The sequence below is a fragment of the Rhipicephalus sanguineus genome, chromosome 3, assembly GCF_013339695.2.
Source record: "Rhipicephalus sanguineus isolate Rsan-2018 chromosome 3, BIME_Rsan_1.4, whole genome shotgun sequence".
Taxonomy (NCBI): domain Eukaryota; kingdom Metazoa; phylum Arthropoda; class Arachnida; order Ixodida; family Ixodidae; genus Rhipicephalus; species Rhipicephalus sanguineus.
In genome coordinates this window covers 213647447-213666823 of record NC_051178.1, presented here as the reverse complement: position 1 = coordinate 213666823, position 19377 = coordinate 213647447, and the positions used below count along the sequence as shown (strand labels likewise).

Genomic DNA, 19377 nt, shown 5'->3' with positions numbered 1-19377 from the left:
GAGGATAGTGGCGGAGTTTAGGATCCGCTGCGTGGATGAAACCGCGACCGCGGCGAAGGCTCGGTTGTTGCGATAGGCAGCGGCGTCCACGAACGAGACGTCGTCCGCTTTCACGTCTATGCGCTTGAGAAAGGCGGTCGCCCGCGCAAGGCGCCTGCCTCTGTTGTAGTCGGGGTGTACATTTCGCGGAATGGGATTGATCGTGATGAGATCTCGGATTTCACGGGGAACCGGCGTCCACTCTGGGGGGTCCCCGGCCGTCGAGGAGAAGCCAAGCTCGTGCAGAATATGGCGGCCCGCCTTGGTGGTCCTGAGTCGGAGCAACTGCGCCCGTTCCTGAGCCTCGGCGATCTCTTCAAGCGTGTTGTGCACGCCGAGCTCGAGGAGCTTCTCCGTGGAAGTGCTCATAGGGAGGCCGAGGGCTCTTTTAACGACCTTTCTAATAAGGGCGTTCAGTTTATCGCGCTCAGTACGTAGCCATTTGTGCATGGCAGCGACGTACGTGAAATGGCACAGAACAAACGCGTGTACGAGACGCATCAAGTTGTCTTCTTTTAGGCCGTGGTGCCGGTTGGCCACTCTACGTACTAGCCGTATGGCGTTATCAGTCCTAGTCTTGAGCTTCTGCACCGTTTGGGTATTGGTTCCGCGGCACTCGATGATCATGCCCAGGACCCGAATGGAGTCTACCCTGGGGACTGCACGACCATCTCTGGTGTGGAGGATGATGTTGCGTTCGGCCGGGGGTTGCCATCCTTTGGGCTTTGCGCCGCGGCGTTTGGGCAGGTATATCAGCAACTCCGACTTCGCGGGGGAACACTTGAGACCGGTGTGTTCGAGGTAGGATTCGGTGGTTTCGATGGCCTCCTGTAGGGTGGACTCGATGAAGCCATCCGACCCTGTGGAGCACCATATGGTTACATCGTCCGCGTAGATTGTGTGGTTCAACCCCTCGATTTTTGAGAGTTGTTCGGAGAGTCCGATCATCACGAGGTTGAAGAGCGTCGGTGAGAGGACGGATCCCTGGGGAGTGCCTCGCTGTCCGAGCTCGACTTCTTCCGACACCAGGTCTCCTGCGCAGAGGACGGCTCTGCGCCCAGTGAGGAAGGAGCGGACAAAGTCGTAAAACCGACGCCCCAGCCCGAGGTTTGCGATCGCCTTCAAAATGGACGAGTGTGTGATGTTATCGAAGGCCTTTTCTAAATCGAGGCCGAGTATGGCACGAGTGTCCTGAGTGTTACCTCCGTCGAGAATCTGATGCTTTAAAAGTAGCATAGCGTCTTGAGTCGATAATCCTGACCGGAAGCCAATCATGTGGTGTGGGAGGCAATCGTGATCTTCGAGGTATCGACCGACCCTGTTGAGGACGACGTGTTCAGCCACCTTGGCCACGCATGATGTGAGCGAGATGGGACGCAGGTGATCTAGGCTCGGCGCCTTGCCCGGTTTAGGAATGAGGATCGTGTGGGCGAGTTTCCAGGCATCGGGTAGCTCGCCCTTTTTCCATATTTCGTTGATGGTGTCTGTGAGATAAGTGACGGAGGGGTCGTCCAGGTTGCGTAGAAGCTTGTTGGTGATGCCGTCGGGGCCAGGGGCGGAACGGCCATTGAGTTCGTGGAGAGCTCGCCGCACCTCTTCGACGGAAAAGTCGGCGTCTAACTGAGTGTTGTCGGTACCAAGGTATTCTGGGTGAGGAGTCGAAGGGCCCGTGGGAAGCGGGAGATATTTCTGCACGAGGGTCTTGGTGACGTCTTCCGGTGGCGCGGTCCGTTTAGCCTGATGGAGTATCTTCGCGAGCGAATGACGCTGATTCGTGCGGGTGTTGGTGTCGTCGAGCAGGTGTTTGAGGAGGTTCCAGGATTTGCCATTTCGGACCTGACCGTCAATCGAGTTACAAACCTCGTCCCACTTTTGCTTAGAAAGGGCGCGGCAATGATCCTCCATGTTCTTGTTCAGCTCAGATATGCGTTTACGCAACCTCCGATTAAGGCGCTGTCCTTTCCAGCGGGCCAGTAGAGACTGTTTGGCCTCGAGCAGGTGGGCGAGGCGACTGTCCATCTTCTCGGTTGGTAAGTCCGTAGTGATGGTTTTGGTCGCCTTGTCGACGTCGACCTTGAGCTGGGCCGTCCACGTCTCGAGGCTTGGGGCGGCGTCTGGAGGATGTCGTTCTGCGCGGGTCTTCCGGAAAAGGTCCCAGTCAACCCACGTATACAACTTGGTCTTCTTGCAGACAGTGGGGAGGTGTACGGCCAGTAAGAAATGATCGCTACCAAGATCTACCGCGAGGTTGGACCAACGGGCGTCGGCAATGTTCTTGACGAAGCAGAGATCCGGGGTGGTGTCTCTTTGTGTTGATGTGCCGGTGCGTGTAGGGAAAGCCTTGTCCGTGATGAGAACAAGGTCCATGTCGTTAGCGTTTTGCCAAAGCTCGTTACCCTTGGGGGTGTCGTACGCGTACCCCCAGGCACGATGTGCGGCGTTAAAGTCACCCGCGATCACTAGCGGATTGGACTCTGCGAGACGGATGGCTTTCTGGAACAGGCGTGTGAACCGTTGTCTGTGGTGGCTGGGGCTGCTGTACACATTGAGGATGTACACGCTTTGTCGGGATGTGTTTCCAGGGATGATCTCTACTATAACATGCTCGATTTCGGGCTCATCGAGGCTGTGTGCTACGCAGGTAATCTTGTTAGCAACCAGCGTGGCGGTATCGCGTCCTCCCGAGGGGCCGGGTATCCACTGGTATCCGGAAAACGTGTCGGTTGGTACTGCAGTTTCTTGTAACAGGATGACGTGGGGTTTGGCTTCGTGACTACGGAGGTATTGCTGCAGGGAGGCTTTCTTATGGGCGAAGCTCCTGCAGTTCCATTGCCAGATTCGCAACTCGTCATTTGGCGTGGCCATCTTGAAGCATGCTGGTGTTGGCCTGAGCACCCGACGGGTGCAAAAGGGCCGCGTGTGGGAGTGAACTTGGTGTGGTTGTGCGCTGTGAGACCGGCTGACCCGCGGCGACGGCAGGGGCGACGATGTGGTCTAGGTAGTGTTCCACCTGGCCCAACCGATTACCGTGGGCCGCAAGGGTTGACTGTACAAGGGCCATACTCTCGCCAAGGAACCGAAGGCTCTCCTTAATCGCTGAAAGCGTGCTCTTAATATCGTCCAACTCCTCGGGCCTTAAAGCTGGCTGGTCGCGGACGATCGCGCGTTTCTTAGGTGCGCTCTCGCCGTCATCATTATGGGCGCCTACGGGCTGCAGCTGTGACGAAGCGACTGCATTGGCGGCGTGATCGGTGGTGGGTGTAGCGGTGGACGCGCTTCTGTCATTTTTTAGTTCGGCGATGGCGACCGTGAGTTTGCGTATTGTTTCTTTCATCATCGCGTTTTCGCGCTTTAGATATGATATTTCAGATGTGGTGTGTGTGTCGTGCTCTGGGAGTAAACCCGACCCTACCTGTGCCGTAGCTTGTCCTTTGTTCCTGACGGTGTCCGCCCAAGTAAGAGCTCCTCGCTTATTGTTGGCGTTGCTTGCCGGTGATGGTGCCGACGGGCTCGACGATCGTTGACCATGGACACCGCCACGGCCGGGGCAGTATCCGGAACGAGAACCGGAGAGAGACCCGGGACGGGAGCCGGAACGGGATCTGGATGCAGACCCATTGGGCGCCCCACGTCGTGTACTAACATGAAACTATGACATGCATGCCATGTATGTCATGACTTACATGCCACGCTCATGGTGCCTTCGCGGCCGTTTCGATAGCTTGATATACACCAAAACTGGTATTGCGCGATGAGACTGTATGATGAACATTAGTGACAGGTGGTAACATGAAAAAGCATAATATTCATGTCATGTATGGCATGATTTACATGCTCTACTCATGGTGCACTCGCGGTCATTTCGCTCCTTTGATATACACCAAAATTGGTATTGCGCGATGTGACTGTATGACGAACATAAATGAGAGGTCTTAACATGCGAATCATGTTATGCATGTCATGTACGGTATGATTTACATGCCACTGTCATGGTGCGCTTCCGGCCGTTTTGTTAACGTGATATATACCAAAATTGGTATGGCATGACACGAGTGCGTGATGAACATAAACGACAGGTCATGCATTTATATACCAGAATAGAGCACTGCACGGGCCCGGACCGCCCCGAAAGCCCGGGCCCGGCCCGGCCTGCGGGCCGGGCCGGGCCGTCCGAAGCGTTTTCCGGCGGGCCCGGGCTGGGCTCGGGCTTGAAAGTGCGGGCCCGGGCTTGAAGCCGCGGGCCCGGGCCGGGCCCGGACTTGAAGCCGCGGGCCTGGGCCGGGCCCGGGCTTAAGGCTGCGGGCCGGGCCGGAATCGGACCCGCTCATTAAAAGGCGTAAGTCGGGCTTTCGAGCACACGCGAACGTTATGCACTGCATGGTCTAAGGTATACTGTGCCAAGCTGAAGTGACACGTGCAAAGAGCTGGCTCTTAGTAAAGCTTAGCAATAAAAATAGAAGAACAGTTGAAGTGCTATTTTTTTTCACCAGTATAGATATAGATTGGCACTGTATATTTTCACTAACGTTTCGTCTGCGGGACCAGACTTTGTCAAAATAACAAGTACATCGTGGTGGGCTTCCTTATAAACACGCCAGAGCACGTATATATATATATATATATATATATATATATATATATATATATATATATATATATATATATATATATATATATATAACAATGGGCCAGATCACGGTTGTTCCCATGGGAGGCATAAAGATTTCGGTCTTTTTTTCGAGGTTGACACATAGGGCACATTTCATTTATGTTCCTTGGTATTACGTGCCAAAACCACGATATGATTACGAGGCACGTCGTAGTGGCACCGGATCAATTTCGACCACCCCGAGTTCTCTAACGTGCACCTAAAGGTGCACGCTACAAAGCGCACGGCATCGTTAATAATCATCATCAACAACTAATATCCTCTAGCGGGCCCGGGTCGGACCTGGTCATGAGCAAGCGCGCCCTGGATTAGTTTAGTAATGAACGCTGGGCCCAGGCCGGGTCCGGGCCGGGCCCGGGCGTGGAACGACGGGCCCGGGCCGGGCTCGGGCTGGGTACGGTCAAGTACGCCCGGGCCCGGGCCGGGCCCGGGCTTGGAACTACGGGTCCGGGCCGGACTCGGGCTGGGTTCGGTCATGTACGCCCGGGCCCGGGCCGCGCCCGCGCTTGGAACCACGGGCCCTGGCTGGGCTCGGGCTTCATAAAGCGGGCCCGGGCCGGGCCGGGGCCGTAAAATCCGGCCCGTGCAGTGCTCTATACCAGAATATGCGTTTCATTGGCATGGTGTACACTAGATTGTGCATGCATGCGTGCATGGCAAACATGCGATATATGGTGGACGAGATGCCATGGCATGAATGATTTCATTTGACTCAAAGACAAACAAGGCGATGTATGCAGCTCCTTGCTGGCTGCTTCGCATTACATCGATTCCCACAGTGCGTGGGATCTGCCGATTTTTTTTTTTTTCATATTTACCGCACGCGCCCAGAACATTCGCTACACAGCGATCGCTCATTATGTGCACACGGCCCTATTTCATTATAGTTGTGGTGCAGGCTTATTATATAGGAGTTCATGGTAGAGGACACAGTGCTGAGATCGGAAATCAAAACGCGCAGCTTTTTATTAATTGCGATGATTAAAAGATGCCTAAAATATATATTCTAGTTCACTATATTCTACACTGTACAGCGAAATAAAAGGCGGAAATTGCCGTTTTCTTGGGTACAGCGCGAAAAAGAGAGAGAGAGAGAGAGAGATTGAGAGAGATCGATGAGCACTACGCATTAAATGCAAAGAATAAGCGGCACAGTTGGGTATGTGGGGTCACTTGCCGTTTTTCTTGACCAAATTCTGCTGCGACGCGCCATTTTTCAAAGTTTGTCACGTTACGGCTAGTCTGCCGTCTCCGCTCAACGTTACTATACTCGCGGACAACTTTTCTTGGCATTGAAGCGAAGGCTACAGAGCCACAATGCACGTATCCTACCGCTAATGAATGTAGTCCCACAATTGCGTCCGTATTTTCTGCGTGAGATATATAAAATGCTCCTTCATTTTCTACATGTAGCTTTTTGTGACGGAACGCAGCGCACACAAGCGAGATATCTGCATTTCTTTTACTTTACACGTTGTCACTTTGCGTTTTTGCGTGCGTGAAAAAGTCGCGCCTTTTACCCGTACCTTAGACGCTAAGCAGCGTTTGCGTCGAAGTGCAACGCTAGCCATCACACTCCACGGCATTACGAGACGCGCGCCAAACCGGACTACTTCGCGTAGTAGTACATGTGCAGACGCTCCGCCCCCGCAGCTTTCCCTTCGAAAGCGTATCCCCGGAGTCGGGGCTCTCCCGGTTTGGCGCGAAACCGGATCTGACGTTACCATAGGGAGGTACTCCCTGCCCCTAGACAGGTACTGTTGTAGCTAGGGAAAGATCCGACGATTCCTCGGCCTTGTCCCCAGCCTTTACTTGCCTATGTCATAGAGAAAGAATTTCTCTATGCCTATGTTCTACTCGGTACCCTCACCGCAGTCGCCTGCCTTGTTTGAGTTATGCCTTCTTTGCGCGGTGCGGTGATAGGCGACAGCCAGGTTAAATTCATGTGCAGGAGTCGCCTTCACTTGAAAACATCCGTCGAGACCTGCACATTTAGTTTTGGTGGTTTTGACGCTGTGCGAATGGCTGAGGCCGTCTCTGCGATGCACTTTCAGCGCGTAGACTGTCGTTTGGTACGTTGGTGGTAACGACGTTTGCAGTGCCAACGCGGACCCTCAAGATATATGCGACAATATAGGGGTACGTATTCTGAAATTGTGAGATGCTTGGCATCAGTCACTGAAGGTTGTATTTTCTTTATATTTTAGAAGTTAGTTCTGCAACTGCAGCACGATGTGGCCCCCGTGGTGTATACGTCTTCAAAGTGCTGCCACGTTGCTCCAGCTCTGAAGACGCCGATGCGGAGCGCCAGATCAAGAAAACGCGCTTGCTGAACCGCAAGCTGACGGCTACGCTGAAACGCCTGCCGTGTGTTCGAATCTTGAACGCCGAGGTAAGTTTACGCTGACATACTGGTACGCGCCGCTGAGGGAAATGCCGTACCGTCGTGGTCGGCACGCAGCTTTTTTTTAAGAACTTTTTAGCCGCGCTAGTTGCTCATTGCTTGCGGTAAAGTGATGCGGTAGAGGTCTTGCGGGTTAAAATACTGACATGCCGACCACGACGATATGGCATATCCGTATTGCTGCACGGTAAACCTGCACTGCCAACAGACCCGATTAAAGCGGTATGTAGATGCGTACCGTCCGCACCGCATTCTAACGAATTTTAAAACTTAGTTGTAAGTGCTCCTAGCAATTTTCTCCCGTGTATATGCGTTCATCTGAAATACCTGACTGTTGTTATTGACAAGGCGTTCACACGATGTTGAGATACAGGGAAAATACCGAAATGAAGGTGACAATGCACGTTAAGCACGTGCACACCTTTTAGTGATCTTGCATGTGGCCATTATACACAGTGGAAAACAAGGCCTTGAAATTTAATGCCCTTTCTTTAAGACGGTGACATACATGGACAGTGAGGATGCTTTTCAGTATTTAGATTTAGCGGAGTGAGGCAACGTGGTGCCATTTTTAGTAGAGGCATTTGAGAATACATGGCTTGCATGTGCCGTCACATGAGCTGGCTCGTATGTTAGAGACAATTTTGATAAACCATTCCAGTGTCCGTGGAATGGTTCATCAACAATGGCAGTGGTAGTGACACAAGCATCCTAGCCTTTCTCACCGAAGGCCACTAATAGAGTAAGACAGTGTTTTCAAGGCATGGGAAAAGAAATGTTTGACTGAAACATCAGTATGTGGTGATACCAAATTCAGAAAACCGCCAGTGTCCGCACCTTCTCAGTGACAACCAACTCACTATGACGTTGTTAGGTAACTTTTGTTACCCTTGCATAAATGAAAGCCCACAAGTCACTGCTATCTCGATCTGTTTCAGTGGACGAATGAAAACCTGTCGACGAAATGGGTTCATGTATGTGAGGTGCCTTTTGAAAAGGCAACAATTAAAATTAACGTTTCAGAACCACTATGGGCCCCTTGTTCACAATAAAGAATGCGAAGAGGGTGATTATTTATGGCCTAGGTGCCAGTGGGTGCTGGTGTATATCCTGGGTAGGTCAACACATGTACAGCTAAAGTAAGTTGCACACATACCACATTTGAGATCAGATGTATAAAGATTTTCTTCATTGCGATTAGAGCAGTGGTGTCCAAATTAATCGCTTGGTTAGTAATGAATAATTATCCACCAGTGTTTGAGCATGTCTTGCCTTTCTCAAGGCACTTTTTATGGTGTTTTGTTGTTTGTTTGAACTTTTCGTTCCACTAATGTAGGATGTGTCACAGTTCATGCATTTTGTGGGTAACCTCCTGGAAACTATTTGTCTAAGGAGCACTTTGATTCTTTGGGAGGACAAACGGGAACAACAAAAGTATGTGGGCATCCCATGGTGCAGGGAATAAGCGAGTCACTTGCAAGGTTTTTTTACACTAATTGTGTGAGAATTTCCCAGATGCCAAAAAACTAGGTAACATGACAGCTCACACATGTTAAAGACCTCTTGGAGCAATAAAAGTTACCAGGGGTAATCTACAAAATTCCACGCATGAACTTTGATACGACTTATATCAGTGAGACTAGAAACCTCAAACGAAGTTCATCGTCAACAAACAGTGCAGCAGTGTACAATAGACAAAGAAGGGAACGGTTGTCTTTGTTCCCTTCTTTGTCTGTTGTCCACTCCTACCCTTTTTGTTGAAGATGGATTAGCAACTAGCCCAATCTCAAAGCTTGCCTCAGACGAAGGATTCAACACCAATAGTCACACTCGTTCGGAGCTTTGGCAATTTTAGAGCCCTGTAAAAGCCTTTTATTCATCAATAGAGAGCCATTGGGTGTTTCCCAATATGCCTTACAAGTTTGCCATTGAAAGTTCTGTCTACGTTAATGCAACAGCTTAAACATAATAATTCTAAGTTAGAAACACAGACAACTAACTGGCTAGACTGTGCTATCATATCCTAGTGGAAATGGAAGGACCGTAAATTATAGTGATAGAATCTAGCACACTTTTTGCAGTTTCAACAGGATTTGCATTTTTAAAATGTGTTTCAATGTTGCAAAAACCGGTTTGTTGTGCAGCCTGGTGGACAGGCCTTCATACTGTGCAAAGGAGCCATTCGGATTGCTGTACAGTCTTCTGTTCTTTACATGCACCATAATTCGTGCTTGATATTACAATCTATATTATTAGGCATCCCCACTTTATTCTATGCTTTTTATAAGGCAAAAGGAGTGATTGCTGAGAGGCGGCTTTGCCATCACTGTGACTAAGGGAACTGGCAACCTGTGTCAAGCCGTGGTGCTTATGCGCAGTGCGTATACATGCTGAGTGCACAAACACGAACCACAGCAACAGGGGCTTTATAAGCACAATGTTCCTTTCTTATAGATAAGGCCTTGCTCGTTTGCTGGTGTATTATTGCTATTGTGCTAAACTACCACTGTTTACAATGTGTTGTGTGTATGACTGAATTGGTGCGTAAAATTGTGATAAAAATTTCGAGCCATTCCATTTTGTGAAGGCAGGTTACCAGTGAAGCTGTCTAGCACATAACACACAAATATGAACAAATGTATGAACTCGTTTCTTGTTATGATTGGTGGTAAATGTGATGAAAGGTACACACACACACATTTGTTGTCTTGATCGGTGGCTCATTATTTTTTGGTCATGGTGATGACGATGGCCTTATTGTTGCTATGATGCGCAATGATCAGCTTGGTTACAACCTTGCACATGTTCTTAGCCAGAGTCTCATCTATGCCTGTCTGGTGGTGAGGTTTGTACAAATTGTGTCGCACAGGAAGCCAAAGCATTCTAACACAAATTGCATAACTACGGTGGTTTGTTTTTGTTTTATATTTTTTCAAATTAGAGGGTAAAAATTGGGTGCTATTTTTCAAGCTGGTAATTTGAGAGAAATCACATTTTTCGTGGAACCATCATTGAACTGCATGTTTTTGGGGGGGTTTAGTTTAGAAATGCTACATGAAATACATTTACACAAATTGATAAGTCAAAAGGACAGTAAAGAGCCTTGATAACATCTAGGAAAAGACACATTTAATTCACAAAAAGCTGATCACCGATTTTTTACGCGTCCTTGTTAACGTACATTGCCATTTGCGTGTGCAGCATGTTGGTCTTCATTCGAGAGCTGTCTCACCTTTGGATGTACAGAGGCATCCACCTTGAGCACCGCACCGTGCAGCCAACGCTCCGCGGAGCGTCTCTCGCGGGCGGCTGGGGCACGCAAGCGCAGTGACAACTGTAGGTGGTGCCTTCGCCGCGTCGTCTGCTAAAGCGCAGCGGCTCCGCCCAATCGCGCTTGCTCTTCGATGAAGGTAACTTAATCTCATGGAAATCGAGAAGCGCAGCGACTGCGCCTCGTTCCGCACTGCTTTTTTACCTACTGTTTTCTTTTTCTGCATGCGATCTTAAAAGTAATAAACCTTGGCCCGTGCATAAGATCGCCAAGCCGGGCTGGCACTCCCGCAACTAAGCTACTCAGATGCTTTGTGCCGTACAGTTAGAATATTCCCGCTACTCACACGGTTGTTTTCATCAGCTGAAAGTTTGGCGACACAAAGTCAACAATAAAAAAATATTGCGCTGTGAATTGAAGGCTCACGGAAAACTTTCTGCTTCGTGCTAAAGTTTTGAGCCAAGAAATATATAAAGCGATACGCGGTGCTTTGGGTCACCTAGCGATAAAAAGGGAGTCAAGCTTTATTCAGCGCCTGCTTACAGAAGTAATCATTTGTCAGCGGCGCTTCTTTGGTGAACTGATTGCGTGATACGAGTTCAGCTGAAAACTCTATTAGAATGCTTCTTCATTTTTCTGCATGAATGGTACGAATAAGCATGGTTGCAAATGAGTAGCAAATTAGGGCGGCTTATTGGCGAGTTAAATTCGCTAGCGCATGAAGGCAGCAGTGCTGATAACACCTGAATGTAATGTAACTTCTCTGAAATTGGCAAATTGCTCACATCCTTTTGTTTTCAGGCGAGTAACAATCCAAACTTTCGCACATTTAAAGCTGTTATGTCAGACCTTACCATGCATTTATCGCCAATTTTGCGGCGCCTAGCTTTGAAGCTGATCAAAAACATTTGCGTGAGCAGCGGGAACATTCTGGCTACTGGGCTCAAAGGAGCCGAGTTGCTTAGTTGTAGGAGTTCAAGCGCGGCTGTGAAAGTTTACTCATGCACGGACCGAGGTTTATTGGTTGTGAGATCGCATCCAGAAATGAAAGAAAACACTAGCAGCAAAAGCTAGACGGAACAAGGTGCAGTCGCTTCGCTTCTTCCTAACCATGCCGGATGCTGGATTTGCATGCGCATAGCAAGAGCGAAGTTAGCTTCACCGCAAAGCAAGTACAATTCGGCAGAGCTGCCGTGCTTTAGCAGACGACGCGGCGAAGGCTCCGCCTAGAGCTGTCACTGCGCATACGCGCTAGTTACCCAAGCAACCAAGAGAGGCGCTCCGCGGAGTGCTGGCCGCACGGTGCGGTGTTCAAGGTGGAAGTGGACGACTCTGTACCTCAGCTGAAAGAACCCTCTCAACATCACAGCTTTCATTAGCTATAGTCGGGTACAACTTTAGAAGGCAGCGGCATTTTCCCCCCAAAGGCGGATGCATACGAGCCTCCACCAATAGGCGCGCACTTCAGGTGACGTCATGAGCCGGACGGCCGGTGACCCCGCCGACGGAGAACATGCCTAACATGCCTAGCGGGACTATTTCTTTAGTCGCGGAGGCAATTGGCTGCTGCGCTTCGGTCATCTGGGCGGGGCCTCTCCTGTCTTCTAAAGTTGTACCCGACTATAGGCACAGCAATGTCATTGCAGCATTTGCTGGCCTCGGGTAGTGAGCAGCAGAGTCATGCCAATATTCAGTGAGTTCAGCAGCTGGTTAGTGTGGATTGCTTCCAGCAAGTACTGGTTGCACTTGTGAAGTGAATTCATGTTTTTAGTCTCTAAAATGAAGGTAGGTCAGTTGTTATGAAATGACTGTCTCAGCAGACAAGAGTCTCTTGCAATGGATTCAATACTGCTTGCAATTTCCATAACGTTAGGTGGTTTTCACCTTTGTTTGAGACGTTCCGTTTAACAGTGCAGTACCATTCTGTGGAGAGTTTTGTGCAAAACTCCACGCAACATCTTTTCACTAATGTGGTGCTGCTGTTGGGTTACGTAGACAAAACGGGTTTTACCAGTCATTGTTGAAAGCTCGCCGACCATCTGCGGATGATGGAGGATTTTAGCAAGTTTTGGAGGCGTCCGGACGGTTGCTTGCATCTGTGTGCGAGAGCAGACAATGCAGCACTGCATGTGTCACAACTTTGTGGGTGCACTTTTTCTAGCTTCCTACACGGTGATGTCGGTGTCCAACTTGTCGCCCAGAAACCGAAACCGAAAGTCGTTCATACAAATAAGGCGATGTGAAATAGTTTCGAGAGAATACATGAATTTGGGAGTGTGTCTCATGCTTCCTAGATCAATAAGAAATGTTTGCAACAAAGAATGCACAAGCCACAAATTTGATGGCACCACCCCTTTAAGTGGTTGTGTGTGAACTTGATGTCAATTTGGACACTTTGGTGGCTTTGTAACTCCTATCTAACAAAAATAATGCAACATGTTTTTAGAGATTAAGTTAGAGCACGTGCTTGGCTTTAATTCTGGGGAGTTTAAAGAAAATTGAAGATGGCCTTTTTTTTAAACTGAATTTTGAAGTATTTTATTTTTAGAGACGTTTCTTACCATATGCATTTATGGTTTGCGTCTGACATCATCCTCGGCAATCATACTTAGCACAATGGTTAACCTAATGCGTGGCAAATCTCTGGAAAATTTGGGAATTTCGAGTATTATAGACGCGGAGTGAAAAAATCTGAAATTAGAGCATTATTGAGCAATGGGTGCCGTATTTGCAACTTCTTTTGCATAAGTTATGGGCAACAGAACTGCAACATAACATTTTATAAATGCACGTTACTCACAGTAAGCCAAGAAAAATTGACTCGCAGCTGCAATAATTTCTTTGTAGGATCTCGTCAAAATCGTATTTTCGGGAAATTCGCGAAAAGCAGTTCTGCTGAGTGAAGACTTCCGTCCAAATTTTTTTGACTTAGGCAAATTTTTTTTTTTTCGCAAAACTAACATTGGTTTCGTGGCCTAGGGACTCATACAGCAAAATATTTTTTTTTTTTCAGCGAAATTAAAGGGGTCCACAGACATGCACCGATGTTATCTGAATACACTCTATCTGCTACAAAGTAGTAATCTTCATGTTTGCTCATGGAATCTTTATGAAATCGGAAAAATGTGGAACTAGCTGTACATTTGGTAATTTGCCCTACCTGCACGCTGTGGCACATAGGCTATACATAGGCGCCCCACTGATGCTTTTTTTAGTGTGAGCAATGGGGCCATAGTGGTCCCGAAGCATCAATTTTATGTACTTTTAAAAAATTTGAGGCGCGTTCTAATATGTTAATCTGGTACCTTCCCCATCTGACAAGTTTTTATCAGACTTTTGACTATGTAGTGAAGTGTACATCACAGGCTTGCTGTGTCAAAATTCTTCTATTATCCGCACCAGGCTCTCTCCTCTAACACTGTTGTCTTTCACATATGAACATTGGATGCTTGCACGTGTTCTCCATGTATGGCAGGCTGAAATATTCATATTTATTTTCGTTGGCTGCTGCTTCCTTGCATTAGTGTCAAAGCAGTTGGGGCATTATACAAATGTGCAGGCAACCATTAATTTAATCTGAAATGCATGTGCCATATTTACTCGAATCTAAGCTGATGTTTTTTTATAAAAAACAATGTGCGAAAGTGGGGGGTTGGCTTAGATTCGAGTACCATGATTAAGTTTTTTTTTTTCTGGCCTTGCGAATTTCGAGTGTCGGCCTACAATCGAGAGCGGCCTAGATTCGAGTAAGTACGGTACATATTCTAGTACTGTCACTATAGCTTCAGTGGTGGTTGGTCAGCTTTCAGTAGTGATTCATCGCAATGGTGGATGCAGGGTGTCGGAACGAAATGTTTTTCGCTTCGGTTTTAGTTTCGTTCCACCGAAAAAAAGTTCAGTTTCTGTTCCGGAACTAAAAAAACAATGTTTTGTAACGGTTCTTATTTTTATGCGAAAATTTGAAGGTAAAGTAACGATAAAAACATAGGATTTGTGGTAAACTTGCGCTCCTCTTAAGAACGTGGGACGGGTAAAACACGTTCTTCCCGCATTCTTCAGAGGAGCGCAAGTAACTGTACGACGAATTGCTACAGACTAGCGCGAGCTATGTGGGGTGTCGTGGCTGTGGCAAGCCCAGAAACCCGTCAGGGAGGAGACCAAGACAAACCAGCAACCATCTTTACTCCGCCGAGTCTCGGCCACAACTGCGAGCTGCGAGTTCGTTCGTTTTCTTCTTCTACGGACGACGCGCTTGCAGCCGCCGCTTTTATACTTGTCTATACGCTTCTATACACTTATAGGAAGGAAGAACCAGAGGTCAGCAACAGGAAAGAGCAGGCAACCACAAACGGTGGCAGCAAGGCGGCTGCCACGACGACTGCTAACCCGAAAATGGATGCGGAGCCCCGGAGCCCCCAGTTGCCACGGACAACACCGGGACCTTGGTTACGTGGTGGACGAACCGTGCCGACGTGTGGTCGTGCACGCCACGTGCTGTCCGCTGTGGCCAAGGATAGCGGCTACTGCGCCCTCCTCCCCAGTTTCACCGGAGGGGAGGGGGCAGTATAGAAGCGGTGGCTGCGAGTGTGCTGGCCGTAGAAGAAGAGAATGATGAGCGATGGTGCGCTCGCAGCTCGCACTCAGCAGCCACTGGCAGCGGGCAGTTGCGGACGAGGCTCGGCAGAGTAAAGATAGTTGCTGGTCTGTCTTGGTCTCGTCCCTGGGGGGCTTCTGGGCCAGCCACACAAAACCTCAAAACTAGCACCCTTCCAAGTTACTGTATTTAAATTTCTCAAAAGTGAATTACGAATTTTCTGAGCAGGTTCTATGTTTTGTGTCAAGGGAGTGAGCATTTTCTCAGAAGCAGCCCGTCATCGAGGGTGCAAGACCGCTGTTCTGATAAAACAAACTTCAGCACCGAGAATGCCCTCTCCACACTAGTGTGACTGGCACACGAAAGTCCACTTGCATTAATATAAACAGCTCTGGTTGCCACTCTTTTCATTTTTCATAAAATTTGAACATCTTTACTTTGGAATTCTTGCATGAGATAAGCGCTAACACTATACCCTGACATATGTATTATTGCTCACGTTGCATGACCTCGGTTGTCAGTCACCAGGTTTTCCCGGGAACTGAAAACTGATAAAAAATATTTCGGTTTCACTCTGGAACGAAATAATAGATAACGTTTGTTATTTTCGTTCCGGCCAAAAATATCTTTTTGTTTTTGTTTTAGTTCCGTTCTGACACACGGGGTGGATGGCTATGTAATTTCAAGCTGTGATATTGGTGGAAGCCACATATACAGGGGCAATGCAAACATTCAAAGGAGCGTGTATTGATTTCAAAAGTTCCGGCTGAGCCCCATCTAGCAGTGAAAAATTTTCACATCGCAGCATACTAGCAACACGTTATGTTGCCAAATTTTTCCATTATCTTATGAAACTGTAGGCTGTGGTCCCATGTTGTTCACTTCCCTTTCTTTTTGTTTAGTGACTTCAGTTGATCTGCAAGTTCTTTCTTGTCTCAATGCATCACATTTTTCCTAATTGCACTAATTTTTTTTGTTCCTACAGCATCGGTTTCTCAATTCCTCGAAAGAGCCACGACGTGCGCTCTTAGCAATTGATGGGTACCATGTGCACGGAGGCCAAGGGATCGATCAGCTGGCCAAAATCGTCAGGTCTCTTGCCCGTGACTTCGGACCTGGAGTGAAGTCACATGGACACAGCGAGCTGGGTATCTGCTACAGGCTGCTGAAGTGCAGCCACTGCAACACAAAAGGCCACGAAGTCCTGCGAGTGCAGCAAATTCCTTCGCCTACCTTCCCAACATGAACCAAGACTGCTTTAGATCATCTTAATGTGTAAAGCAGCACACAAAAACAAGAAATGAAAGGAGGAATACAATTGAACAGGCCAACCACTGCACTTGCAATTAGCTTATTTTGAAGGGAAAAAAAGGAGGGGGTAATACACATATGCACAAGTGCACAACATTCAAATTTTTTTTTAAGCACCGTTATGAGCAAAAGTCATTGTTGCATGTGGTGCACTTGTGGGTATGTACTATATACATATTTTTTAAAAGAATAAACTAGTGGCAAGTGCAACAGTTGTCCTGTTGAATCATATTAATCCTCTTGTGTCTTTTTTCTGTGCGCTGCTTTACATGTTCAGATGCTCTGTCACCAATTCACCCGACTTTCAACCTTACTAAAACTTGGCAAATGCTGCCTGCCATGAAACGGCCCTTTTCAGGGCCACCCATGTGTTGTCCGGCTGGTTGCGAATGCTCCCAACTGTTACCCAGATAGCCTCCTTGAAACTTGAGAGGAGTTGTACGGCGCATGTTGACTCTGCTGGCTGTATATTACTTTTGTATAATTAAGATTGTGCCACAGGGTCTTTCAATTGAAAGTAATACATATAGCATGACCTTGCATTAATTATCTTTCATAAATGCTAATCACTACTCGAACAAATCGAGAACGTTTCTGTATTGCAGCAAATAAATGTAGAAATTGCATATGTCATCACACCTTTATTGCCCAAAAAATTGCATTTATTGCACATTCATCAAGCAAGTGACCTATGCAGGACACTATCTCTGCAAGCTCAGATGTGCACGCGCAGGCCTTGCATTTATGGCTTTGCTATCTCGGCAGCCCTCTGTTCTATTGCTACCTGTGAATGTGCCAAGCAGATTGGTCTGAACGGCATCACAAGTAGCTAAACACATTTTAGAGCGCAATGAACTGGGCTAGTTGGTACTACTTCATTATGTCACAGTGCGAGGAAAGAAGCCAAGGCACACAGTGCTGTGTCCCAGCTTTTTCCTCGTTCTGGGAGCACTGGAACAATGAACATTTGAGAACATTCACTTGGAGCTCCTACCATCACATTTGGCTACATGCTCCAAGCCCAGCTCGTCCAGACATGATTCAAGGCATCACAGTTGTGTTCGCATACATCATCTGTGTAGAGAACAAGTTATTTTGAATTGAAAAATGGCCATCCACCTGTTTTGTACAAGGCTACCAGGAAATCCATACTGATTTCTCAGAAAGGAAGACAAAAAATTCGTACTGTTCCTGGGCTCAAGCCTGGAACCAACACCTTTCCAGGGCTGTTTCTCTACAACTGAGATAGCCAGTAGGCTAGCAATGGGCAGTGTAAGGGCCAATTAGTTGAAAAGTCAAAGCACACAGAATGTGGCAAATGGGTCCTGTGGAAACGTGCAGCAGCTTTTAGCAGAAGATTCTGCGTTAATATCTAGTTTATGAAAATCAAACTTGAAAGAAAAAACATTACTTGCAGCTGGTTATAAGCTACTTATACCTACTGTGCTTTCCACAGAACTCATTTGTCATATTCAGTGTCCATGCGCTTCAAACTGAATTTGCCCTCGCACTTTGATTACTAGCATACTGGTTAGCTTAAATGGTAGAGCGACCACCCCGAAAAAAGTCGTTCTCGAGTTCAAACTGTGGACCATGTCAAATTTTTCGCCAACTAAAATGCTGTTCTTTATGAGAAATCCATATGAATTTTATCGTAGCTTTGTGCAACAAATGGGAGTGGATGGCCATTTTTACATTCATAACCCTTTCTATGTTGTGCAAAACTCCGCTGTTATAAACGAGTCATTTTCTAGCAGCCAACACCACATCATAGTGTTTGTAGATCTGGAGTGCTTCCCAATACGGACCACTGAGAATGGCACAGTTGCATTGTGGGGCAAAAGTATATGGACAGTTTGTGCCACTGAGCAAGCTTATGTTATGAGGCCCAGCAGCACATAGTGCTGGCATTGTTGACATAGTTCCTTGAAAGGCAGTGGGGGTTAACATAGGCTGAAGTTGAGGCATCTCCGTTGTAGTGCAGACAAAACGGGTGCGGATAGTTCGTTCATGCTACTGAGAGAAAGTAACGGAAGACATGGCAGCAACACACAATGCCGTTTATGAGTTTGCAATGCAGGCCAACTGCACCAAGGCGGATGAACTGCAAACAAGAGAGCCACATGGTGTTTCTAAGTGTCAGGCTGTACGTCACAAAAATTTAGCTCAAGAAAGGTGAGCCCATAGTGTGCACTATAGGTGACCGCATCTGTTTGTATATAACATGGCAAATAAGCTGATTGGTACAAACTGAGTGAGAAGAGTTTAGCAAGAGTTTCATGCCACGTCTTGAATGTGCTTGAAAAAGTGCGTGAGCCAACATGTTAATAGGCTGCTATCGAACAATGTATCTAGTTTTTCTTTTCTAGTAAGACCTGTATATCCAAAAGTTGGCCTCCCAGACAAATATGTATTATGGGTGTCATACTGTCAATTTTGATCACGATGGGACCTGACTGGGTAGAATTTCTCTACTGTGATTTACTGTATGCAAGTTGCAGAAACGAGTCAATCACTGTTGAGAAATTTGACCCTGATTGGGCTTAATTGCGATCAGCAGTGCACCATGTGACAACGGTATCATCCGAGGTTAGTTTCTAAGTATGGTCTACATCCAAGCCGTGGATGGATCAACCTGTAAACCTAAAGCGGCGGCAGTTACGACTGCAGTTTCGCAAAGTCGTACTCTGTCTTGCTGCAGCTTTTAGCACACCATTCTTTCTATAACTGTTTGAGACGCTTTGTATACAACTGTCTACATCACATGTTTTGCTAGTTCGTGTTGACTAGTGGTAAGAAAGAAAAAAGAACATTTAAGAGTGGATAAATTGAACTCCTGTGTAATAGATCTGTTTCAACTTCATTGCAGGTACTGTTACTATATGTCAATTAGCAGAGGCACTACCATGTTGATGTTCCGCTTTTTCCAAGTCACCCTAAAAAGTATAATTTATCTTTGCTCGAAATGATCATAACCAAAAAAGAAAAATTAGTACTATATTTCTAGCCTGAGATTTCATTCTATTTTTGCAAAGCAGAACATGAATGACTTCAGGTTTAATGCAATTTGCAGTTTAATCAAGATTAGG

General features: G+C 47.3%; 1 protein-coding gene across 1 annotated transcript; it reads left to right on the top strand.

The window, feature by feature from the left end:
- Positions 1-6598: 6598 nt before the first annotated feature.
- Positions 6599-16311, top strand: LOC125757760 (uncharacterized). The gene is made up of 3 exons (XM_049413896.1): positions 6599-6847; positions 6916-7100; positions 15963-16311. Exons 1-3 carry the CDS (start codon positions 6832-6834, stop codon positions 16221-16223), a joined length of 462 nt encoding a protein of 153 aa, XP_049269853.1. The 5' UTR covers positions 6599-6831; the 3' UTR covers positions 16224-16311.
- Positions 16312-19377: the final 3066 nt, after the last annotated feature.

Coding starts and splice junctions, on each gene's coding strand:
- LOC125757760 (XM_049413896.1), top strand. Junction 7,101..15,962: donor TTCGAATCTTGAACGCCGAG/GTAAGTTTACGC, acceptor TTGTTCCTACAG/CATCGGTTTCTCAATTCCTC.